Below are 25,337 nucleotides of genomic sequence, written 5' to 3'. Positions count from 1 at the left end.
TGATCTGTGCACATCTGGACCCAGCTGCTTTCCAGTGGTGCCAGATGGTGACCCAGTAGAGGCACCTGTGCAGACTTAGATATGGAGATAGCCTGGGATGTCCAAAGTTCAGGAGGGTCCCAGTGACTGAAACCCAGAAAGATGGGAGAGAGGTGTAAGAGGGGACCGGGGACCCAGCAGAGCCTTGTAAGGATTCTGGAAGTTCCTCTAAGAGCCACAGGAAGCTTGGGAAGGGTGAGGAGCACCACAGGAACATATCAGATTTTTTTTAAAAATGTGCTTTATGAAGCCTAAGAAGCACCAAGTAGAATTAAACTAGAGTCCAGGGTGAGAAACAATTTAATAGTAGTTCAGTTCCAACATAAAAATTATTATAGAGGAGAGAATAAAATTTCCTAACACTTGATTTTAATTCATAATGCTGATCTTCTGAAATAACTCAAGAAGAATCATATTTCCAGCAGATGGAGATTTTATGTCAGTCTGGCTTTGGGTATTTTCCTCTATATATGCAGAACCTAAGACTGTATGAACCAGGCCACCGAGGTTGCATAGCTCCACAGCAGTGCTGGGCTTCCAAGTGGGAGACTGGGATTTATAAATGCTTTCTAAAGTGTAGAGCTTGGGGAAGGAGCTGCCATGTTGCTTTCAAAACCTGAAATACACCCAGGACCTTGGGGAGTGATGAAGAAGACAGAGGGCAGGTGACTCATTCATTCCTGCTACAGGAGTGACTTGGTGCCTGGCACTCTGGCCTCGGCTGATGTAAGTGATCTGTGTACATCTGGACCCAGCTGCTTTCTAGTGGTGCTGAATGGTGGCCCAGTAGAAGCACCTGTGCAGAACTAGCTATCAGGATTAAAGTAAAAATCCTAACCACCATGGAGAAGGAAGAAAGGAAAGCCATCTCTCTTACGGTAATTATGAAATTGTATACCTGCCTGGAAAAGTTTAGTGTCCCTAAGAATGAAACTGCAGTCAGGGAGCAAGCAGGTTCTCTCCAAGTAACACTGTCACCCTGTTGTGTTTCCCAACAGAATGCCTGAGAGCACTGGGCGGGGACAGTGCAGTTGTCTTCCTCATCCACAGTTTCCATATCTGCAGATTCAACCAACCAGGATCAAAGAAAGAGGAGGGGGGGAGGAGAAAAGAGGAGAGGGAGGAGGAGAAGAAGAAGAGGAGTGGAAGAAGAGGGAAGAAAAAGAAAAAAAAAAAGAAAGAGAAAAACAGCTGGCACATGCCTGTAATTACAGTGGTTTGGGAAGCTGAGGCAGGAGGATCCCAAGTTCAAAAGCCAGCCTCAGCAACTTAGCAAGATCCTAAACAACTTAGAATTATTCTGTCTCAAAATGAAAAATAAAAAGGGCTGAGGTTGTGGCTCAGTGGTTAAGGGCTCCTGGGTTCAATTCCTGGTACCTAAATAAAAGGAGGAGGAGGAAGAGGAGGAGGAAAGGAAGGAAGGAAGGAAGGAAGGAAATTGTATTTTTGCCTAGCATGTTCAGACCTTTCTTTATCTTTTCATTAATACATAAACATACAATACCACAACTATATAAATGGCATTAACATTGTATTAGTATTATAAGTCACCTAAAGATGATTTAAAGGATACAGGAGGATGTGTATAGGCTATATACAAATACTTTATCAGTTTTTAGAAAGGACTCCAGCATCCTTTGATTTTGGAATCCTCAAGGGGTCCTGGAACTGAACCTCTGTAGACACCAAAGAATGACTATTAGTAATGATTCATCATAGACTCAACATCCTCCATCTTTATCACATAACCCAGTCTTCCATTGAATTCCTTTCTCTTTTCTTTCTCAGGCAGAATTAAGTGACCGTGTGGTCTCCAGGTGCTTTAGACTAGTTCTTGAGCTTCTGCACGTGTCAGACAGATCCAGAGGAACCTTTCAGGTACTTTGGGGTTGAGCCATGCATCATAGCATTCATCCTTCACTGCCTGAAGAAGAGACCCTGGGACTGTATTTGGAGACAACTTGACATGGCTTGGAAAAGTGAGACTGCTTCTGGGTGGTGAGTGCCTGCTGCTGGTGCTACCTGGGGTTGGAGTCTGATGATGTTCCAGGGGAGTTAATATGAGTCCACCTAGCAGGAACAATGGCCACTGCTCTGACTTGCACAATTGAGCAGGTACCAGAGGTAAGACAGCTGGGGAAGGCTTCATGCCGACCCTCAGGTTCCTGAGGACTGGGCTGATCTCTTGCATCTGTTTTAATGGTACTTCAGCCATCTACAGCAACCTAATGCAGGGTTTAATGGATTCCACCCTGCTATTTGAGACGTTCAGTTTTCTGTTCCTGTTGATTGTCTTTGCAGTTTTGAAGTATATCATTAGAAAGCTTTTATTGTTCAATTAAGATATGTAAGTAAGCATAGAAGACGCAGGCTCTAGGAACACTCCTGAATCTAGATCCCCAGAGGGTGACAGAAGGGAGGCAGAAAGGAGAATGACATTCTTGCCTTCAGCCTTGTCCTCGGGGTCCTCACTGATATTGCCCTCCATCCCTCCCACTAGCCTTTACCCTTCCCACTCTGCAGGCAAAACCAAGTTCCTCCCAAGAGTCCTTAAACCTCTTGGATCTTGGCAAAATGTGCAGTTATAAGTATGACTGCAGGGTGAGTATTCTTATCTACCCCTAGAAAACATTCATGTCACATCAGTCACTAAGCCTGACTGTCAGACTGTTGGATTTGTATTTGGTTTTGAGACTATTTACAGAGGTAACTAATCTTCCCAGCCTAGCCAACAGGTGTAAAGGCAGGAAATAGCACTGGAGAGAAGCAGTTTGCAATGATAGCGGAAAATCAAAGACGTCTTTAAAAATTGAAAGGATTGAAATTCGGCAGATGTTGTTCTGAATGTCTATGAATCAATGACAAGGACAAGGAAGAAAAGCTCTTCCTATGCAACCAACAGCAATCAGGGATGATGGAGAAGGGGGAGGAAAGGCCTCTGTTCACACAGCGGAAGAGGCAGATCAGAGCCAGGGCTCGCTAATCAGCGCTAATTCTGGAGGTGGCTGACAGCATGACAGCTTAGAGCAGGGTTTCTCAACCTCGGCACTTTGAGCATCTGAGCTGGACCATTCTTTATTGTGGGGATCAGTCCATGCATTGTCCCTGGATGTGACAACTAAAAAAACATCCCCAAACTTTGCCAAATCACTCTGTTGAGGACCACCTGCTTCAAGGTTGAGTTTGGTGGAAACATCATGGTCCCTGAAGTTCAGGTGGACTCAGCATCACAGAGAGGGCCATGTTGTGGCTACAAATGAGGCCCTTTGCTTCCCAGGGTTAATCCCCCCAAACAGAGGGTTCGTTACCTGCCCCCGAAGATTCTCAGTATTGATAAACTGGTGGATTTCATTGGGGAAAGATACCTAAAAAAGTCCACAAGGAGAGAGCAGGCTTGCTTTCAAAGCTCCTGACTGATGGAGATACAAGGCCTGTGTGCAAGTTTATATTCCTGCACTTTAGCCATTTGAAACCAAAGGTTCTAGAATGAGCCACTTGGGATATTGCTCACCTGTGAACCTTGGCCTGTGCTCCACCCTCTGCCTGGAACGGCTATCCTCCCCACCAACCTGCTCCCTTGCAGGATCAAATTGAGAATTCCTCTGGCTGCCAGGTTACCTGGAGACCCCTTTTCCCCAGGATCAGACCCAGGACAGAGCTAGTCTCCCCCATCCCAGGGCTACTATGGCACAAGGATGCCCCATCCATACCAGCTGCTCCTCTTGGACACCTGTCGGCAGCCCACTGCCCCCCACGGCACCCACCAGGGATCCTGGGTCTTCATTCACTTCACTCTCCTTCCCTTTGATCTAGGTGCTCACAAAACCCTACCCACGGCCCGCTGCCACTCCCTTGTCCCCTGCTCTGGCCTCTTCCCAGGTCCTTGCCCTACTTACCACTACCTGATCTTTCTGCCTCCCTGACATGTGTAGAGCCCCTTGTGGTCTCCAAAGGAGAGGGAGTGCTTCTAGAGTTCTTCCCTCAACCTCATAACAGCTCAGGGAAGGGATTCTGACATGATTGACAGGTGGGAAAACTGAGGCCAGGAAACAGGGCAGGGTGGATATGTGCAGGCAGCAGGGTATCAGATGGTACTTGGTGTGACAATGGAGCAGTGGGAACCCCAGGGAGTGTCCCTCCTATGGGTTAGAGGTGCTGTGGACAGGGACTCAGGCAAGGGTGTCAGCATGAAGATAAAAGCCAGGACTCCTCAGTGGGTGGAGGGGCCACTGACGGAGGTGGGTGCTCTGCCCCAGGCCCTCAAGGGCACGGATTCCAGCTGCAATTACATTTTCAATTTCATGTCTGAGCCTCCAGAGAGAAACATGTGGGCTCCAGCCCCAGCCCAGTTGTGAGTTCTTTCCTTTTCTCTCTGGACAGCTGACAATTATTTCATTTTCTCTCACTCCGGAGAGGATGGAAGCATGAGAGAGGTCACCGTGTTGTCTTGTTTGGAAATGACCCTAAATGAGTCAGGTTTGCTGTCATGGTTGGAGAACATCAGGAGGAGGGGACAGCAATGTCCCACATTCCAGACACAGTAAAGATAACTTTCTGAGGTGGAGACATGCATCATGCCAAAGAGCAGCAACAGCATGGGAACCCAGGGATGGTTCTAATTAGGACGCTCTTCTCCGAAGGCAAACACAGCAGTCTGGGCTTGTGCAATGTCTCCATGGCAACAGAGCCAGGTGATGGGAGGACACACTGCCCGCTAAGTGACCTTCCACTGGGCTGGGCCACTGAATTGCTCATGATTGAAGTGTGGCTGGGACACAGACCTCCATTCTGGAGACCCCACTTCTCTGTCTATATCAGATGGTATCCAAGGACATTTCTGTAGATTCCAGCAAGTTGCTAGATGGCCAGCTGGGGAATGTATTCTTTTCGGGTCAGTTGTGAGTCGGGGCTTTTTGCAGGGCAGCAGAGCTGGGTTTAAGAGTGGGTGGTGCATCTTCCTCTGGATTAGAGCAAAACTGATGTTGAACTTGACTTCCATTTAACTATAAACCCTCCAAGTGCAGGAATCAATTCTTATCCAGCCGTTTCTTCCAACCTAGAGGTTCCCAGGGCTGATGTAACAGGAGGAGGAACCTATCTGCCCACCAGGTGGTCTGTCTGTCTACCCAACCCATCAGCAGGACAGATAGGACAGCCATGAGCTTTCAGATGCTGGCCTCAGAGATACTTAGCAAAAACATGGCACCACGTATACCCACTTCGTGGGGTGGGTTTGCCTACAGGCAGCAGGAGTCCCTCCAGCCAGCCCCAAAGACAAGACCTATTCCAGCAGGTCCTCACAGTGACATAGGAGGCCACTTTCCCAAATTGCTCCTTTGAGCTATTTGAGAATCTGGGATGAAAACAAAACTCAAAGGCTTTGTAATCTACCCCTTCGGAATAAGATTCCAGAAGATCCAGCCTGCTGTCTTCCATCATAGCAGCATGTTATCTGATGGATAGAGGGGCAGGGAACCCAGGAACCCACTCTTCACTCACCACTCAGTGTTTCTAGGAATTACTGGGAAATGTCTCATCATGGCCCAGTGGATCCATCATGGCGGGTCACAATGGGGAAGTAAAACAGGAAGAAAACTGGTATTGGGAAGAAGGTTCCCCTGGCCTAGTATGTCATGCAAGCCAGACACTGGAGGGCCCAGAGATCTGTGTTTTTACTCATTCTCCAGAAAATTCTGCTGACTCTGAAGCTTGAAGACCTTGCTCAGGAGCAAGACTTTCCAATTGGAGAGTCATCAATGGATATTAGGTTCCCCCAGCCATCAGGGAGCTGGGTGGGGTCTGGAACAACTAGAGTCTCCAGACCTGCTATCCCCAACTCTGTGCTACATAAATGGGGTTATTTTGCCTCTGTGATGTGAATTGGTGAACATTTCTGGAAGAGATGCCAAGCTCTGCTTTGTCCAGGCCCATGACTGTGAGCAGAGGTGAGGGCAATGCCAAGCTGCAGCCTGAACCATCCATTCCCAGGCCCAGGCTCACTCCCTGACACTAGCAGCCTCTCCAACTTCCCCCATCTGTCAACCAGGACAGGGCAATGGTGGGTTTGGTGTGGGAAGGGAAGAAGTCCTAGGAGAGAGGCAGGTGACAGAAAAGGCCCATGCCCATCCTCTGAACTTGGCCTGAGCTCCACATCATGCCACCTTTCATCTGGGACAGGCACCACCCCGAGTCATTCTCAAATGAATGCCAATTAAGGCTGAGCCCAGGAAATCCAATCAGGGCCCGTACTGGGGGTACTCGGGTGGTCATGTAGTGGAACGGCCTTTGGCAATAGAAGAGTTACTTCCCAGAAAGGCAATGGAGGGGCTGGTGTGCCATGGGAGGGGTACAGAGACACAGTCAGATAGAGGCTCCATCAATGGCCCCAAGAGTCCGGAGGTGGCAGAGGCTGTGTCCAGGATGCAGTTTGAACCCTGAGTCCCCCCTGCAGGAAGAGTGTTCTGTGGCCTCCTGGGCTGTTCTGTACAAGGTGCCCAGGCCAGGGTCATCTCCTTTCCCCTTCTCTCATCACCCTGAATGAGTGGCTTTGTACATGAAAGGACAGTGACCTGCGTGTGCCCTTAATCCTCTGATGAAAGAAGCTCCGGCACATGACCCTGTAAGAATGCTGTGTCCCTGGCCCAGTGGGGGGGGGCACCAGCGGACAGATGGACGGGGCATCCCTCCCACTTCCCCTTCCTGACGTTCCCTCTGAGCACATGGCGTTCTCTCTCTCTCACAGGTGGGCAGAGACCCTGGGCTGCAGGTGTGCCATCTGGACCTCAGGCAGTCAGAAGCTCAGGGCCTGGGTGGTGTCCTCACCCCCCCCCACCCCCAATGTCACAGGAAAACGGAGTTTCCACGTGAGGCCACACTGAATCATGAGTGGCTAAGACAATCCTATTGAGAGTGAACGTTAGAGGGCATGAGTGATTTGACAGATGACAAAGCAAGGTACAGAGAGGTGAAATCAACAGCGCCCCTCCGGCAAGCTGCAGAGCCAGGGGTCCGACCCAGGTAGCCTGGCTCCAGACCTCATCACCACTGCAATGTCTGCTGCTTCCCTAGAAGAAGGACCTAGCTAGCATCCACACCTCCTCCCTCCCAGCCGCTCTCCCCTCTGCACACTGAGGTTTCCCGTCATTACCCCCAGGCTTTAAGAAGGGCCTGCCACAGTGAGCTGGGGGTTCCCAACAGCTACAACCCATGGGCCCCTCCAGAGCACTGCCCCAGCCCTGGGGCCCCTCAGAGAACTCATGAGGGAAGGGAACATAGCCTCCACCAGGCGCCGTGAACTAGGTGTTCCCCTCCCCTCCCCTTAAACGCAGGAGGGCTGGGTGGAGGTGTTAGAGTCTGTAAACAAGTCAGGATGGAGCCTGGCATTTTGCCAGGGGAGGGGGAGTGGTTTGTGAGGTGGCGCCAGGGAGCCATTAAGTGTGGAGATTCCTTATTGGTTGACTGCTGTATCTAGTTTATGTTAATTAAGATAAGCTGTGTGGAATGTATATATACCCCTCCTGTCCTACAATAAACGGCTCCCACTCCTGCTGTATCACTCTACACAAGTTGTTCATCACCCCCCGGTTGTTTTGCTGCAGCCAGACTGCGGCATGGAGGAGTCCCTAGCTTAGTTGCCTCTGAGCTAGGAGCACCTCTGCTCAGTGTTCATGGTGGCCAAGGCTGTCTCTCCACCTCCTCCTGGAGCAGAGGGTGTTCCTGCTCCAGGCCACCTCCTGCCACACCCTGGCTGGGCCAGCCCCTGCCATCCCCCCTTCCACTTTGGATTCAGCCTCCAGCTCCAGCCCAGTGAACAGCTCTCCCTCCTCCTTCAGGCCTGACAGCACTCGGCAGGCCAGGTGGCTGCTCAAGGGAGGCTCTGGAATCCTACCATGGGGACGTGCGAGTCACTTATGCCTCCGCTTGGGCCACGGTGACAAGGGAAGACATCTGGTTATGCCTGAGCCCCAGAGCACTGGGTCTCTCCAGCCTGCAGTGGTCTCACCTACCTCACCTAGCTTGCAGTGGTCTCACCTACCAGTCCGCTGGCCTGGAACCATCTGAAAATCCTTCCTCCTTTCCTGCAGGCCTGACGCCCCCAACCACCACACCTCCCGGTCATTCAGGAAGAGGCTCAAAAGCCAGAGCCATGCCCGACTCACTTGGTTCTGATGCAGAGCTCCAGGGGAGGGACAAAGTCATTGTGGCTGTCCTCGGGGCTGGTCTGGGTGGTATCTGGGGAGGAGGGAGAAAGAGAGGCACAGTCACGTCACTCCAGGGCTCTGCATTGAACCTGTGGTCAGCGCGGACAACTTTCTTGGGACCCGACCCTCGGAGTACCTATGCCTTCATCTCCATTCCAACTGGATCCACCTTCATGGCTGGCCCTAAATTCTCACCTGGACAACTCACAGGCCTCTCATTGTCCAGTCTCGATCCCAGTTTTGTGCCTTGCTTCAGCTACCAAAACCTTCTTAATAAAAACACATCTGATCCCATCATGCCCTGCTCTAAAACCTCCTATGGCTCCCTCTTGCCTGAAGAATAAATCCAGACTTGTCAGCAAAGTGTTTGGGGCTCTTCCCATGTGGCCTCCACTTCACCTTACAGGCTTGATGCTATCAAGGGTCAAGGCCCATCCCTGGATCCCTTGAGGTGGAGGGGCCCTGCTAAGATCTGTTCTCTGATCACCCCAGTCCTGGCACCGGAGTCTACACTGTTCTCGAGTATCCTGAGGGGGGATGTGAAGTCTGGTGTCTGTGAGGGGTCTGGAAGCTCCTTTAGGGTACAGATTGGGGGGTGTCTCACCGATGGTCAGCCGGATCTGCTCCTGCTGGTTGGCCAGGCCATCATAATAGTACAGGTCAAAGTGCCGCTCGGCCTTCCAGTCAGACAGGAGCTCCATCTGCAGGCTGAAGAGGACGCTGAAGTGGCTCTCGCTGCACACTACCCAGATGGGGAACCGTGGGGTCTTCAGGAAGCAGCCCACCTGGAGGAGGGAGAGACCTGATAGAACCTGCCATCCCCAGAGAGAGCAGCTGGGGCTTCTTCAGTCCAAACCAGGGCAGGACGGACCTCTGAGAGGCCCAATCCTGTTTGTGTGCTTTGCTGGGAGCCATTCCTGCTAGTAGGACCACTGGTCAGTTGCCCAGAGCTGCCCTGCCCCCCCCAGGATGACGGCTCACAGACCTGAAACAGGGGCCTCATCCCTTCCTCCCCTCCATGTCCAGCAGCTCAGGGTGATGCCCATGCTGCATCTTTTAGTTCCCTCGCTCCCACCTCTCCTCTCCAGGTCCACTCCCCCGCCTCACTGGACCATGGCAAGGACCTCCTAACCAATTCTTACCAGGCTTCTCTTGCTAACCAAGCCCCCATGCCTTCACGTTCTCTATCCACCATCTAGAGCTCTCCTCTCCTTGGAGAGCCTGCATCACCCAAGCTACCCAATCAGGGGGCAGCGATCACTTCCTCCTGGCAGATCCCAGGGGTTCATCACCTGGCAACCAGATTCCTGGGCCACAGCACCACAGTGCATCCCCTCCCTCCCTCGTGATGCCACACCCACCCACCAGCCTGCCAGATGATACCCTAGCAGCCAGGGCCCAGGCGTGAGTGGTCTGATGACCGAGGGTTCTTCTGAGCAAGATGGGACTTGAACTTGAACTGTGCCTCCAAGACAGGAAGAACTGGGAGTAAGGAGGGAAGGGGCTGGGTGGGCAGTCTGTGGGCGAAGCCAAGAAGGAACGGCCAGAGAAACCGGAGGTACAGGGGGGACACTTCCTTGCTTCAGTACAGGAGCAAGAAAGAGGAGGTTGGGGTAGTTCCAGAATCAGGAGTGGAAACTTCCTTCAGGGGAGGGATTCTCTAAAAAGTTCCAAGCCAGGGAATCTCATGGCAGAGAAAACAGAGCAGGCAGCAGGTCCTGCAACGCAATGCCACCATTTTCCCTGCAAAGGGGAGAGGCCCCCAAGGGCCTGGTCAGCTTTGCCCCTCAGGCTCTCTCCCTGTCCCCTGTGAGTCCCCTGGGCAGTGCCTCTCCCCACCAGGGGCCCAGGTTCATTCCACCCTGTGTGCGCCACGGTCCAGGCTGGTTCAGGCTAATCCCCATGGGCCCCAGGGAGATGTTTGCATGCTCAGGTATTTACAGCCGCTGCCTGTGGATTAAGGAAAGAATGGGAATTATTTTTCCAGTGAAGAGAAAGGCAGAATTTCTCCAGGGCCTGTCACAGAAGAGTGGCTGGGCAGCCCCTACTCAGAGGTGACTCTGGGCTAGAGGTGGCAGGGGCAGAGGAGCCACGCTCAGAATGTCCAGTGAGACTTGTCCATTAAAGTGGCTTCCTCCAGAGGGCAGGAGGGCCATCTTTCACAATGTGCTCCTCACTTTCTTATTGTCCAAGTATCCCTTCCCCCCTCGCCACCTGGGCCCTCAAGGGACTTTGGGGCTTGCTCCTTGTGGGGTGTGGGGGAATGAGATGTCTGAAAACACAAATCCCTCTACCAACTCGGTTTCTGTCCTGTTTTCCAAAGTTGGCACTGCCCCGCAAACAGGGAGCCTGGAAGACAGGATCCAGCGCTCCCTCCTGGCAGGAAAAGAGCCCCGAGCCAAGCAGGGAGCAGGTCTTTGCACAATCAGCCCCTGAATTTTCCAACTGAGGACACCAGGGCGGCTGGCCACATATAAATAATTGTCAAAAGGTTAAGGGTAAGAGTTTGTCAATGAGTTTTCTCATTCAGGAGCTCCCTTCCAAGTGGGTAACATTTTCCAGAGATGAAATCTGCTTCCTTCCCATTCTTAGGGAACCAAAGGCTGGGGCAAGGGCCCACACTCCCCACGGCACAGTCCAGTCTTCCCCCTGGAGGGGCCTGCGCACAGTCAGAGATTGCTTTCAAATGGTAAGTCTTAATCTGCAGAAGCTGTGAGTGACCATCAGCCAGGTGGGCTGCCGGGATAACCATTGTGTCCATAAGGGCAACAATTGTTCATTGTGATCTATACTTTCATACCCAGCACTGTGCTATGCAGTGGGGACACAGCATGGAAGGAAACAAGAACAGTCCTGTCCTTGTGGAACTGACCAGATTAAGGGGGATAACAGAGAGGAATCAAATAATCTAACACACAATGAGCTTGTGCTATATACCTCGTTGAATCTATGACTCCACCAGATTGGCCACTTTTATTTTCTTTCTTCATTTTCTTTTCTTTTCTTTTTTTTTTTTTTTTTTTTTTTGTACCAGGGATTGAACCTAGGGGCATTTAACCACTTAGCCACATCCCCAACCCTTTTAAAAAATATTTTCCAACCCTTTTAAAAAATATTTTATGTAGAGACAGGGTCTCACTAAGTTGCTTAGGGCCTTGTTAAGTTGCCGAGGCTGGCTTTGAACTCGTGATCCTCCTGCCTCAGCCTCCTGAGCCGCTGGGATTTCAGGTGTGTGCCACCATGCTCGGCATTGCCACAGTTTTTCGTGTCACTAAGAAAGACAGAAAGCTGACCACGCTTGGCACGCTGTCAATTGCAATAATACATTATCATTTCAGAAATGCTTAACATGGGGAACGTTTACCTCCTAAAAGCAATGAGATATGGAGAATGACAGTGGCAAGAGGTGCACGGAAGTGGGGGGGCACGAGAAGACACCCCGACTCAGGCAGAGTGAGGCTGAAGGCAGGAAAGCCCTCCCTTTTAGGAAGTAACTTTTAATCCAAAAACTTGAAGAGCAGAAAAAGCAAGGCAGGTTCAGGGTAGAGTAGGTGCAAAGGCCCAGAGATGGGAAGGAAGGAACCCAGGAAGGGGGGGTGCAGTGTGGCCTAAGCCGGTGCCTATGGGACAGAGTTCGGTGAGGTGAGGTGAGGGGAAGGCAGGGATAGGCTGTGGGGGTCATGGGAATGTTGGGATTTTAGTCCCTGTATCAGTCAGCTTGGGCTAACAAATACCATAGACGGGGGCGGCTTCAGCAATGGACATTTATTCTCTCCAAGTTCAGGAGGCTGAAGTCTGATGGAGGAGGTACTTGAGTTAGATCTGGAGGCCTCTCTCCTTGGCTCACAGATGGCTGTCTTCTCCCTATGTCTCCGCAAGGCCTTCCCTCAGTGTCCTGTCATCTGCCTACGATGACACCCCTCGTTTGGATGAGGGCCATCCTAGGAACCACATTGTAACTTAATCACTGCCTTGCATCCCGGTCTCCACCGACAGCTACATTCCAAGGCCCTGGGGGTGAGGATTTCATTTAAAGGACACGCTGGCTTCCGTAAAAGGACAGGATGGGGAAGAGTGGGGACAGGAGCTGAAGTCCGACCACCAGCGCTGGCGGCTGGACCAGGGCGCACGCAGACAGACTTGAGCAACCTCTGCCAGGCACCCTCTCACGCAGGGAGATGAAACTCCCAGTCTCAGCCGAGGGAAGGTCAACAAAGGGTCTCTGTGGATCCTAGGATCCAAAAAGGGAAGGGAGCTGGAGGGCCCGGATGTCTTCCGCCATTTTGTAGGGGAAGGATGATCTTGGCTGAGAGTCCCATCGATTTCCCTCCATTGACCCAAAGAAAGCAGTTTATTTTTTTGACCAACACCCTAACAGCAAGAATGAAATGAGGACTTGTGGTGAGAGTCCACAAGCCTGGCCACGGTCACTTTTCTTAGAGTTTCAGGCTGAAGATTTTGGGAGTCCACTCAGGGTCTGATGCTCCTGCACCCTGGCACTCCTCACTGGCCGCGTGGCCACCTTCCTGGCCTCCCTCCCGACACCAGCACAATCAGGAGGAGCCACCTTGCTCTCCCCCCAGCCTTTGGTTGATCCCACAATTCTGCATTCTGTGAGCTGGGGAATATCACCCAGAAAGGGGAGAGTGTGGCACCATGTGGTTCATTAGTAAGGGACAGCACCCCTGAACCTGTGGCCATGCAGGAGGGGTGGGATGAAAATCTGGGTTCCCTCCCAGCATTCTCCAGATGCTCCCATCAGGAGGGTCTCTGTGTCCCGGTCCTGGGACACATGATGCATGAGACCTAGCCCGGCCCTCCAAGAACCTGCAGGCAGAGGCAGAGCTCCTGCCACCCTCAGGACAATGCTCCCATATAATCCACCACAGAACAGTCACGAGAAGCAGGGCTCAAAGAAGGTTCTGTGGCAGCTGGGACAAGCAGGTAGGGTCAGTGAACCCCTGGCCAGCCCTCCTCAGCCCCTGTCCACATTCCCCGGAGGGTACAGTCATCACACACTGTCCAGCTTCACCTGAGACCCTGGCTTCAGTGAGATAGGAGGCAGGGAGACCCAGTGAGGCCTCTTAGAGGTTGAACTGTGTTCCCCAGAAGATACATGAGACCTCTGAATGGGATTTTATTTGCATATAGCATCACTGCCAATGGGATTAGTTAAGATGAGGTTCTCCTGTAGGAGGGTAGGCCCTTAATCCAACTGAGGTCCTTAGGAGAATCTTAAACACACAGGGAGAAGGCCACTGTGGGATAGCAGAGTCAGGGGCTGGGGTGATTCATCTGAAAGCCAAGAAACGCCAAGGATTAAAAAAAAAAAAAAAACACCCCAAACTCAAAGAGACAAGGATCAAGTCTCCCTGTGGGTTTCAGAGGGAGCCCTGCTCTGCAGACACCTTGATCTCAGGCCTACGGAATCCAGAACTGTAAGAGAACGAATTTCTGTTGCTTCGGCCACCCAGTTTGTGGCATCTTATTGTGACAACCCTAAGAAAGTAATACAAGGCCTCAGACCTCAAGTTCCTATCCCTGGAAAAGACCCCCATTCCTACAGTGCATGTGCACACACACACACACACACACACACACACACACACACACGGCCCAGAGGCAGCCAAGGCCAACCCACAATCACACTATAAATTCCTAGAGGTACTTTCCAGACAGCCTTCCTCAGAACTCAGCATCAATTGGCTTTGGGTCTGAATGGCGTGCTTTACTGGACGGCAGGGAAACTGCACGTCTTCCCAGATCCTCGGTGACTCAGGCTGGACCTGAATTCCGGCCACTCTGGGAAGGGCAGGCCTGCTTTCCTTCCCTGCCACTGAGCTCTTTTCTTGTCAGTTCCAGGGAGCGAGGCTCCCCAGGGTCTGGAGAACGTGAGTGTGTGGGTACCTGGCACACGTTGTAGTGCTCAAAGAGGGACAAGAAGCCAATATCGCTACGTGCTGTAATGCCCCGGAGGAGGGTGATGTTCCCGTTCCCAGAATCCAGCTCCACCACGTCGTTGAAAACATTGGACACAGCTCTCCCAGTCAGGAGCAGATTGACAAGTTCCTGTTGATGAGAAGGGGAAGCCACGTCAAGTCTCTGAATCAGCTGTGGAGGGGAGACTAGGAAAAAGAAAAAAAAGGGGGGTGGGGTTGGGGGTGGAGAAGGAAAGCAAGCAAGGAGAGAGAGATGGAAATCAAAGGCAGGCCCTGCAGGGAAAGTTGTCATCTTTGCTCATCTGAGTGACTCCAGGCACTCATCAACTTTTATTCTCTAAGCATTCATTGAGCACCACTGTATACCAGACCCTGTTCAAGGACCCAAACCATTGGAGAGAACTTCAGAAGGGTAAGACATGACTCCATTCTCAGTCCAGACTGGGGTGGGGGTCAGGTGTGTCCCCATGGGATTGAAGCATGACATAGAATGTGACTGGGGCTATTAAAAAATGTGCATGTAGAGCACTCCAGGGCCCAGATGGACAGGACACAAGGCCACATGACCGAGTAAAAGTGTCTTTGTAGACTGACTTTTGGGATGTTAATTTTTAAATAGACTTTTAGATTTTTGAAATAACTTTAGACTCAATAGAAGTCATAAAAAGAGTTCATAGAGTTCCTTGTGCCCTTCACCCAGCTTCCCCCGACAACAGCATCTTCCAGAAGCCGAGCACATACTTAAAATCAGGAAACTGCCAGGCATGGTAGGGCAAGTCTTTAATCCCAGCAGCTCAGGAGGCTGAGGCAGAAGGATTGTGAGTTCAAAGCCAGCCTCAGCAAAAGCGAGGCGCTAAGCATCTCAGTGAGACCCTGTCTCTAAATTTAAAAATATACAAAAATTTAAAAAATAAAAATAAAAACCAGGAAACTCACAGCGCTGCAGGGCCACCTGCACTCCAGGCCTATTTGAATCTCACCAGGGACAGCAAGGTCTCAATGGAGGTGAGAGGGCAGGGCAAGATGTCTCAGGGGCAGGAAGAGCAGAAGCAGGGGGCAGCAGGAAGCCCATCTTCACCTTGCCTCAAGTATTATGTACTCAGTGGCCCCATCACTTATGCCTCCATCCAGCACGGCAACAAGCACGTGACCTTAGGACCTGCAGCAGGAGCACTGTTTCTCTTGCAGTCTCCTTCAGCCTGGTCCCCTGTACCAGAGTGGATCATTGTAGCTGGAAGGGACCTTCTTTATGCAACGGCCTCCTTGTCCAACCTCCTCTTAGAAATGGAGAAACCGAGGCTCACAGATGCAGAAGGACTTGCCCTGGTCACACACAGTGGGTGCCAGGGCTGAACCTCCACCCACATCTGCTGGCTCTGAACATCTGTCTGGTTTCCCTTCAATTGTCCCCACCCCTCGTTATACTCATGAAAGCCCCTGCCTGGACATGCATTCAAGATGCAGGGTGGTGGCCTCCAAGGGCCCACTGCCCCCTGGGGAAGGAGTCCAGCAAGCTGCACTTGGGCAGGCAGGTCTCAGTCTCACCCATCTCCACCAGGGCTGGCACTGCCCATGAGTCAAGCAGGCAGGCAGCCCTGCTGCCGCACATGGGAATGGCCACGGCCGCCCTTTCCTAAATGGCAGAGTTTATGAAAGTGTTTTCCCCTGAATTGTGAAAACAACGTCCGGGGTTAATAATTCCCCCTGTTAACACCAACACCCCTGCCCCAGTGACAGTAAAAGAGGTCTTGGTTGATGGCCTCTGAGGAGCCCTCATTGGACAGAGATACGAAGGGGCCTCATTGTGACCTAGCAGAGGAAATGAGAAAAGAATTTGGAGGAAATATCTGTTCTCAGATACTGCACCTCAGGGGCAGCAGCTACTAAGAAGGGTACAGCCTTGATCAGGCAGGTTCAAGTTTTTTCCATCTGGTTTTCAACAGGAAAAAAGGGCCCTGCTCCTTAATCAAGGGTGTGTCCAGAACCTTCCACCTAGCAGAAAGCCTTCTTGAGATGGGAAGAAAGAAGTACCGGGCATCTCCAACTCCCCATCTACTTCCTTACTATTCAAAATGTGGTCTGTGAACCGGCAGCATTGCCTTTCCATGGGCACTGGGGCAGCCTATGAGAAATCCAGAGCCTCAGGCCCAAGCCCAGTGCCCTGAATCCAAGCCTGCTCTACAATAGGACCCTCGAGGGTTCATGTGCAGGTCAAAGCTTAAGCAGCTTGGGGTGGGGAAGAAGGTGGCCCAGCTCATATGGTGGGTGTACCAGAGAACAGTCCTTGAACCCAGCCCCAGACTCTGGTCTGGCATCCTCTGCCAACACCTGACGGCCCCCCACCTGTGGCCAACATCACTCTCTGCCCTCTGCAAAGGGAAGTTCCCATGGAGTAGAAAAGCACTCAGAGGGAGAGTGGCCTGTCCCCTGAGACCTTCTCTCAGAAAGGAGGACAACAGCCAACCCCATCCCTCTGTGGCTGACTGACAAACCATAGCCCCAAGCTTGCACCTGCATAGTGACCAGGCACAGTTCCAGAGCTGGGCACGAGTGAGTCAGGACCCCAGGCAACTGGGTCTTCAGCTGGATTGCAAGATCCAGCTGAATCTGTGTGAACTGAGAGTCAGAGGTCACTGTGGTCCCTGTGGCCACTGTGGGAGGCCTCGCCGTGCAGAGAAAGGCACAGATAGAAACTAGGGGTGGGATTTAGCTGCCAGTCTTCCTGCTCACATGACTGGATCTGGAGCTGTTTCCTTTCCTGGCATCATGTGAGTGACTGAGAGGATCCAGGACAAGCATCTGTGCTCTGGGTCTCTCCTGCACCCCCTCAAGACCTCCTGGGGGTCCCTTTGTAGAAATGCAGCTAGAAGGGTAGTCATGAAGACAACACCCTGTACAAACATAAAGGGTGTCATTGCTGCTGTCTCCCCTTCTGGAGCCAAGGTCCTCAGCTTATGCCAGGGGCACTGCTCCCTGTGGCCTGGGCTCTGGGCAGGGCAGCACTTGGATCTCCATCCCACTTCTTCTGCGTGGGTCCAAGCACACCGATTACAGCACAGCAAGTACTCCCCAAAGAGAAGATAAGCTGTGATCTCTTTCCAAGTCTCCATGACCAGGAAGCCCAACAGAGATAGGCACACCAAAGCACTGGGAGGGTATCAGTAGGGACAAAGGAGAGAGGGACAGAGGAAGAAGAACCACCTCCAGGCTGCCCCTGGGCCCCACAGTACCCCTGACCTGTGTGCAGTAGCCGTGTGCTCCAATCAGGTGGGTGGTGGGAACATCAAAGTCCTGGCGAACCCTGGAAAACACAGAAAGGAGCCTCTGTTTGACCCAAGCCTCCAGGGCAAACCTCACTGGGTGATCGGGCACCCGTAGGACCCAGGCCAAGGGTTCCAGATTGGGTGGGAACCTGCATATCTTGTGTTCAGCATTGTCCACAGAGGTGGTCCCTGCTCCAAAGAAATTTGGGCTCAAACCCAGGCCTGCTTGAGCCACAGTCACCCTGTTCCCTGGGTAACGGCTTCCATTCTGGCCTCCCCAGGCCTCTGGCCATACCAGAGGATGGCGAGAGAAGACTGATACAGCGAGAAAGTCCCTGGTGCTGGGAATCCAACGTCCTGCCTTCACATCCCAACTACTGCTATTAACAGTAGGGGTGGGGGCTACCTCTCCCATCTCTGGACCCCAGTCGCCCATCTGTGAAGGGGAAGGAACAGACTCGAATGCTCTGTGATGATTTGGTTATGGCTTGAGTGTGTCCCCCATGGGTTCCTGTGTTGACATTTAATTTCCCTTTTATATTAAGAGGGTGGAGACTTAATTCAGCTATGGTTTAGAGGCGGGGCTTCTGGGAGGAGATGAGGATTAGGTAAGGTCATGGGGTGGAGCCACCACAATTGAATCTTGGAGATTATATGAGGAGGGAGACCTGAATAGACAGGCACAAGTTCCCTGTCTCTTGCCACGTGATGCCCTGCACCTCCTCAAGACTCTGCCAGCAAGGAGGCTGACATCAGATGTGGCCCCCAACCTTGGACCTTCAGAACCATCAATCAAAATAAACTTCTTCTCATTAAAACTTCCACAGTCCGCGGGATGGCGTTCCTGGCGATAGAAAATAGACCAATGCAGCCTCCTCGGATTCCAAAACAACGGTGCTATAGCTCCAGTACCTGGTACCATGCAGGCATCATTCTGCAAGACCAAGGGAGATAATGGGGGCTTCAAGAAGAGGCTGGCTGCCAGGTGGGGTGGCGCACGCCTGAAACCCCAGCAGCTCAGGACGCTGAGGCAGGAGGATTGCAAGTTTGAGGCTAGCCTCAGCAACTTAGTGAGTCCCTAAGCAACTCAATGACCCTGTCTCAAAATAAAATATAAAAAAGGGCTGGGGATGTGGCTCAGAGGTTTAGGGCCCCTGAGTTCAATCCCCAGTACCACAAAAAAAGGAAGAAAGAAAAAATAAAAAGGTTTACCCAGAGCTGCTGGGCCCAGGGCCTCCAGGCAGTCTCTTTTCAAAGCCTAGAGCCCCTCCATGCTACCCCTGTGGCTCCTTCTTCAAAAGGGGGTTCTCCAAAAGGCATAGACTGAAAAGCCCCTTTGGCAGAGTAAGTTCCTCAAACCACAAGAAATGAATTTTAGGGCTGAGCAGCAGTGGGTACAGAACAATTCAGGATATGTCCCATCGTTGAGACCCTGCCCCTATGAGGGGTGGGGTGATGAACACTAAGAGGCAAAAAGCCCTCCCTGAACTTCAGAGTCCTCCTCAGCTTGTCACCATGCTGGGAAGCCCACTGTGGCACGTGGTTCCTAAAAGGAGCAGCAAAGACCTCAAAGTAAATAGCTCCGGGAGACAAAGCATTCTTGTGATCGGAGCCATGTAACCAGCAGAGAGTAAAGGAGCTACACCGTCTCCCGACTGTACCCAGCAGATGCACCTTCAACCCTCCAGGACCCCTGGGAATTGGGAACTACTGTATCCCCACCCTGGCCTGCTTCCTTTATCCACACCCCAGAGAGAACACTGTGCGGTGACCAGGAGTTGGAAGGGTTTAGCAATCAGATCGCTCATTTTTCTTTTTGGTGGAAGAGAAGGGGAACCTGGTCTCAATTTATGCCCTAGATCCAAGGTCTGCCGTAAGCTCACAAACCTAAAACACACACCCTGGCCCTGTATCCTTTCCCAACAAACTTCAGAAATTCAGCCTCCGCAATACTTGCAGAGATAATGCTTTCTTGTGGTTTTTAGTAACTGTGCCAAATGGGGAAGGTTTATGGTCCACATGAGATGTCCTGGGAGCACCGTCATAGGGGACTGCAGACCGCAAAGGCATGGGGTCCTCTGGGAAGGCCCTCAGGGCTGACCCACCAGAGACAGCCCAGCAGGCCTGGGAGGGAGCCAGCCAGGGTGACTCATGGAGCACCAAACTCGGCTGGCGCTAGATCAGGCAGAAGAATTGATGGAAACGTTCTCCTCAGCGTATACAAGCATCTTCTGATGAGAAGAAAATAACCTCAAAGGAGTCCTGGGTGGACCGATAAGCATCGCTGGCCTCAGGCCACCCGCAGTTTTCAGAAGCGGGTCCGATCTTCATAAGCTCACAGCCGCGTGTTCACCCAGCGGGCTTGAGAGCCTGCGTCAGCTGGGAGCAGAGGGACAAGCAGAAAGGACAATGGGAGGAAATGGCAATTGCATCCTTAGGTGCAAACACGATGGGAAATTCAGACGTGTGCTTGCATCTTAAAAGAGAGGAACATCTGTATTTCACATCAGGGCACTCGAGAGACGCCAAGGAGTGGCTCGTGGCTTCAGAGATTTACAACTTTGGCACATGTGGATGCTCAGGCCTCCCCCAGGGGAGCTGCTGCAGTACTAAGCTCGAAGAGTCCTTGGGCAGTCAGCTTGCAGGCAGGATCTGCACCAGACCCTAGTTCCGGCCCTGGCCTGCTGCAAGGCCACAAACCCCTTGCCCCTGGGCCTCAGTCTGTCTTTCTGGAACATCAGAGTCTTGGACAAGATGAGAGGTGTACTGGCATGAACTGTCTAATATGTTGAAGTCTTAGTCCCTGTCCCCACCCCACCCCAGCATACCTAAGCTTATGCATCTGGAGATAAAGACTTTAAAGGGGTGAGTGAGTTAAAATGAGGCTCTTAAGGTGGGTCCTAATCCAATAGGACTGGTGTCCTTATAAGACAAGGTGTCTAAGAAAATTTGCACACACAAAGAGATCCCCCTGGGATGTGCACACATAGAGGAAAGGCCATGTGAGACACAGAAGTCGCCATCGGCAATCCTAGAAGGGGAGCCTCAGGAGGAACTGAGCCTGTTGGCACTTTGATCTTGGCCTTCAGGCTGTGGAGGTGTAAGAAATCAATTTCTGTGCTTAAGCCACCCAGATGGTGGCACTTTGTGACGGCAGGCCTAGGACTCCTATACAAGTGGCTCCAATGTCATTTTAGACTCAGAGCCCTTTCTTTTAATGAAATCTTATATGTAAAAGCCTGTTTTATGAAGGGTGGTGTTACTTAGCTGAAGGCAGTACTGGGCCTTGCCCATCACTTTCTCCCTCCACCAGCTCCTGTGGCTTCTCAGGGGAACCTCTGGGTCCCACGCATCCTGGGAGCAGAAGCTGAAACCATGGAAGGGGCCCCCAAGTTCTGGGCTCCTACCCTTGTGGGCTTCTGAGCCACAAACCATGGCAGTCTCTTCCCCAGGACTGACTTACCACCCAGTCTTGTGGGCAGGGGGTCCTTTTCACAGTTCCCCTGGGGGCCAGTCCTGGGGACTCTTGAACAGCCTGAGCAGGCAGGCAGGCATAAAGCTGAAGGACAGAAGCCAGGCAGGCCCAGGAGCCCTGAGGCCCCACCCAAGTTCCACTGCCCATGGCTCCCGTTGGCCTGTCCCTTCACCTAAAAGCCTCCCCGTGTGAACGTGGCATTTGGCACACAAGTTTCTGAATAAGAAGGAAAATATGCCCAAGTGGCCTAGAGGCATGGCGCCAGTGTCTAGCCATTTACTTAAAACAAATGTCCGCAAGGCGTGTCAGTGGGCAGCTCAGCCTTGGCCTGACCGAGTGACCTCAGGCAAGTCCTCACCTCTTTTCAGCTTGAGTCCTCATTTAGATGAAGCAGAGGCCTAGAGCAAAGGATCCCTGGGGACCCCCTGGGATGCAACAAGTGTCTGGTTCCTAACTCTGATCTTAAGACATCCAGCTTCTCATAGGCAGTTAAGTAGCCAGAAGACCCAACCAGCTGTCCTGCCTCCACCTGTCCACTGGGACATCAAGCCCTGAGCAATTACGTCCCACTGCGTCAGCTAACCTGGCTTCCCAGAGGCTGTACCCCAACAGCACTTCCCTACCCAGCTGCAGAGGTGGAGCGTCTGCCTTATGAAAGGGCAACTGTGGTAGACCAAGAGAACCTGGCTCTAAAGGCAGGGAGCCCTGGGCTCAGACCCGAGTGCTGCCACTTACAGGTTGTCCCCTTCTCAGAGCCCTGGTGTCCCCACCTGCCTGATGGGTATGAGGACGCCTCCTGCTATTAGAGATCACTGTGAGAACTGGATGGGATGAACTATATAAAGCATCTGGCATTTGGTAAATGTTACTTCCTTTTTCCTACGATAACAACATTAAAACAAGAAAACAATGACCAAGAGGTCATGATTCCTGCAACCTTAACTCTTCGTACCACAGCCAAGAACCCAGAATAAATCGGGACCTCCAAGAGGTTGAAAGGTAGCTGCGAATATCTGAAAAAGGGTCTGGAGAGAGCGGATTTTGACTGCTTTCCCAGGAAGGCAGAGAGGGAAGGGACAATGAGTCAGAAGACCTGGATGTCTGGCCCCTCTGCCACCTGTGCCGCATGGCCTTGGCAAATGGCTCTCTATCTCTGAGCCCTTGGGTGTGTCTTTCCCTGACGAAGATAACCATAGCCACTCCTGAGGCTTGCTGGAAGAGATCCTGAGAAGGCTTTGCAAAGGGCAGACAGCTCCAGGGCTGGAGAGCTCAATGTCCATCCCCCTGTCCAGGCAGTGAGAACTTGGTGGGAGACTGTGCCTGGAGGAAGGAAGAGAGGAGGAGCCCAGATTCCACAGCCACGGGCCAAAGCCCTTCCCAAGCTGTCTTCCTCTCAGCACCTGCCATCTTGCCCAACTCCAGGACCGCCCCTCCCAACCCCACACAATCAATCTCTGCAAACCCTCACCAGTGGCTTGTGCCTACTCTGTCCTTGCTACCTGCCGAGACCCTTGCTGCCCACCCCTCAGAGTCCTGCCGAGTGCCTCCTCTTCCATTGAGAGGAGGGACAGAAATGCCCATCTCTCCTCTCCTGAGGACCCATGGGCCCATGCCATCTCTTCTCCATGCACCTGTCTTGTCCCTCAGGTCAGCAAGGACTTCGAGATCAGGTAATGTCATATCTGTCTGGTTTCCTGGTGCCTAGAATAAGGCACACAAGTGCACAGCAAATGACACCCCCACCCTGAGCTTCCCACCCCCATCCCAGGAGAGGCTGGGTTCCACAGGCCCCGTGGGACTGATTCCAGAAGCTGGACCCAGGAGGGGGGTGGAGGCAGGTGGAAGTGAGCCACCCACCAGCACACTTGAGGCAGATATGGCCCAGAAAATCCTTCCAGAAGGTTCTTGCATCTCCCTCCTCCCAAGGCCCATCGTCCTAATCTGGGCATCTAAGCCCTTCATGGAATAAGAAGTGATAGTCCTTAGGTGAGTGGCCAGAGGTACGAGATGCCCTGCTACTTGGAGAGTCACTAACCCTAGTGTGGCCTGAGCTTGGTCCCCTCCTCAGGTGTGGGAGGGAGTGAGCCCCTCCAATCAGCCCTGGGGCTGGGGCCATGAGAAGGACTGTACTCAGCTGGGCCCAGGGTGCACTCGCTGGCTGTGTCTTGCCCTCTCAGCAGCCCGGGGACCTGCCCAGCAGTGTGGGCCTGTTTCAGAGCAGACCCTGCCAGCTGAAATCATAAGGGGGTAGAGGAGGTGGTCTAGCACCCAGTCGGGTACAGGCCTACTGGGGGCCTCATTTTCCATTTTATGTGGGCAAACCCTGCTGAGTGGCAGGCGTCACCCCTCCCCTTCCGGTAATGGTGATGCTGGCACAGGGTGTTAGACCAAGCCACTAGACTGGGGTGATAGGGCTTTGTGCCACTGACTCACCCTTCCCTTCTCCAGGTCCCCACATCTGTAAAGAGGGATGATGGTCCCAGGCCTGCAGGCCTGTCCTGTGGGTTGCCACAAGACCCCAAAAGCCCAAGGTGGCAGTGAGGGCCTTGTGTCTGGCTGAGCCTCCACTTTGCTCAGGGCAAGAAGGTCCATGGTGGCCCCCTGATGGGGGGCCCGCGGCAGAGGGGCAGAAGGAAGTAAGGCTTGAGGAGGGCGCCTGCCAGTCCACGACAGACATCCACACAGGTTCCCTTCCACTGTCATGTTGGTCTGGGACATTTTTGCTGGAAGTGTTAGCGTGGACCCTCCTGTCACCCGGATCAGTGTTATGATGGGGCTGGAGCTCGCTCAGGAAGTCCTTCTCCTCTGGTTTCCCATGTACAGGTGAGGAAGGTCCTTGCCTACTGGGTCCAGCCTCATGTGTGATGGGGAAAACCAGGCAAGAGAGGGCCACCAAGCCTGCGAGTCAGGGCTCCTGGTGTGGGTGACTCTGTTGACACCCTAATTCTTCTGGGATGGAAAAGCTTAGGCAGGGTTCCAAGGACACCGTAGAGCGCCCCCTTCTGTTCAGCACAACACATCTGGAACTGACAAGAACTGGGGATTCTCAATGACCGCTGCCCCTGAAGAAACCTCACACCCCAGACCCCCAGCCAGCACCTCCGCCAGGTGGCCTCTGATGGGCCAGCACCCCCTCCACCCTGGAATGAAAACCATGGTGGTCACTCTCTTCCATTTCTGAAAAGAGCCTGTGGGACCTCTGTCCAGCCCATCCTCAAACCCACATCCTACATTTCCTTCATGTGAAACCTCCTGCACTTCTATTTCCTGACTCCAAGCACCCAGTTCCTAGGCAGTCTAGGGACGTATTCCTACAGAAATCCCATGATAGGTGCAGCCCAGGCCCAGCCACGGTGATGGCATCCGGTGCCTGGCACCTGGCAGGCTATGGAGTTATTGGAGTCCCCATGCAGGAGGCTTTCCTGAGAACACAGCTGGGACTCAGGGGAGAATAGCAAGGAGACAGAGAAGGGACACAAATCCCAGGCACGGTATGTACTTCCTAGATCTAGCCACTCCTGAAGTCCAGGTATTTGATAACAGTGGCTTGGTTTTCTGGTTGCACTGGTAGGAAACGAGTTTCTTTCACTTTCCTTAGCAACCAATTCTCATAGTTGTCATCCATTTCAGGGCTATTTCCTTAAAGAAAGAAATTGGTTGGTTGTCCCTGTTGTTTTTAATCTCTCAAAAGTTTTGAGAGCAAGTCACCATGGCGCAGATGCTGCATGGGTCCTCCCCCAACCCTTCAGCCAATAACAAGCTAACATCCTTTGTGGACTTTTCAAATTGCCTTTGGGCAGTTGGGGTGGTCATTGGACTGAAGGCCATGGGGAAGGGCTTCTGCATAAGCTTCTTCCCCACCTTCCTAATGAAGGCCCAAGCCACCCATGAGCATCAGTCTACGGTAAACCAGGTCTGGGTGCCCCCCCGGGGGGTTGCAGCTGCACCCCCTGTGTTGGGCTGCCCGGTCCTGTCTCAGAGCTGGCCATGACCCCAGGGCCCTGAGCATCCTGGGTTTGTGAGAGCTCCCTGGGGAAGGCTCTAGCCATGTCTGTGGGGGGGAAGCAGCAGACCAAGGAGAGCATGAAATCAGGCATGAGATTTACTGTAAGCAACTGGAGATCTTAAGAAAGAAAATAAACGGCTTGAAATCAAGTGGAAAAAAAATAAACCCTTTGCAAGACTCTGCACACAGCCCGAGTAAACAAACCTCAAAGGCCTGTTCTCGACTGTTCTTTGGAGTGGTTGGGCTGTGCTCGGCGGGGACGACATCTGCCATGGCACCCGGCCCTGGCTCTGTTCTGGCTGAGGAATGGCCTTCAGCCAGGAGCACTGACTTTGGTGCAGGGCGGCCTCCGGGCTTCAGGTCCTCTGTCACACGCTCACAATCATGTCATCCTTCACCAATCTCCAGCTGACC

The 25,337-nt window shown here is 52.5% G+C and overlaps 1 protein-coding gene across 1 annotated transcript in view; it reads right to left on the bottom strand.

Moving 5' to 3' along the window:
- Positions 1 to 25,337, bottom strand: part of Mindy4 (MINDY lysine 48 deubiquitinase 4) — a 111,302-nt gene that overhangs the window by 905 nt on the left and 85,060 nt on the right. Inside the window, exons 14-17 of the mRNA XM_026401552.2 lie at positions 17,417 to 17,480; positions 14,148 to 14,309; positions 8,845 to 9,025; positions 8,199 to 8,271 (exon numbers count right to left, since the gene is read on the bottom strand). Coding sequence (XP_026257337.2) covers positions 8,199 to 8,271; positions 8,845 to 9,025; positions 14,148 to 14,309; positions 17,417 to 17,480 — 480 coding nt within the window. The remainder of the gene's footprint in view (positions 1 to 8,198; positions 8,272 to 8,844; positions 9,026 to 14,147; positions 14,310 to 17,416; positions 17,481 to 25,337) is intronic.

The sequence above is a fragment of the Urocitellus parryii genome, chromosome 3, assembly GCF_045843805.1.
Source record: "Urocitellus parryii isolate mUroPar1 chromosome 3, mUroPar1.hap1, whole genome shotgun sequence".
Classification (NCBI taxonomy): domain Eukaryota; kingdom Metazoa; phylum Chordata; class Mammalia; order Rodentia; family Sciuridae; genus Urocitellus; species Urocitellus parryii.
The sequence above is the reverse complement of the archived record's forward strand: the minus strand, read 5'-3'. Positions and strand labels throughout refer to the sequence as shown.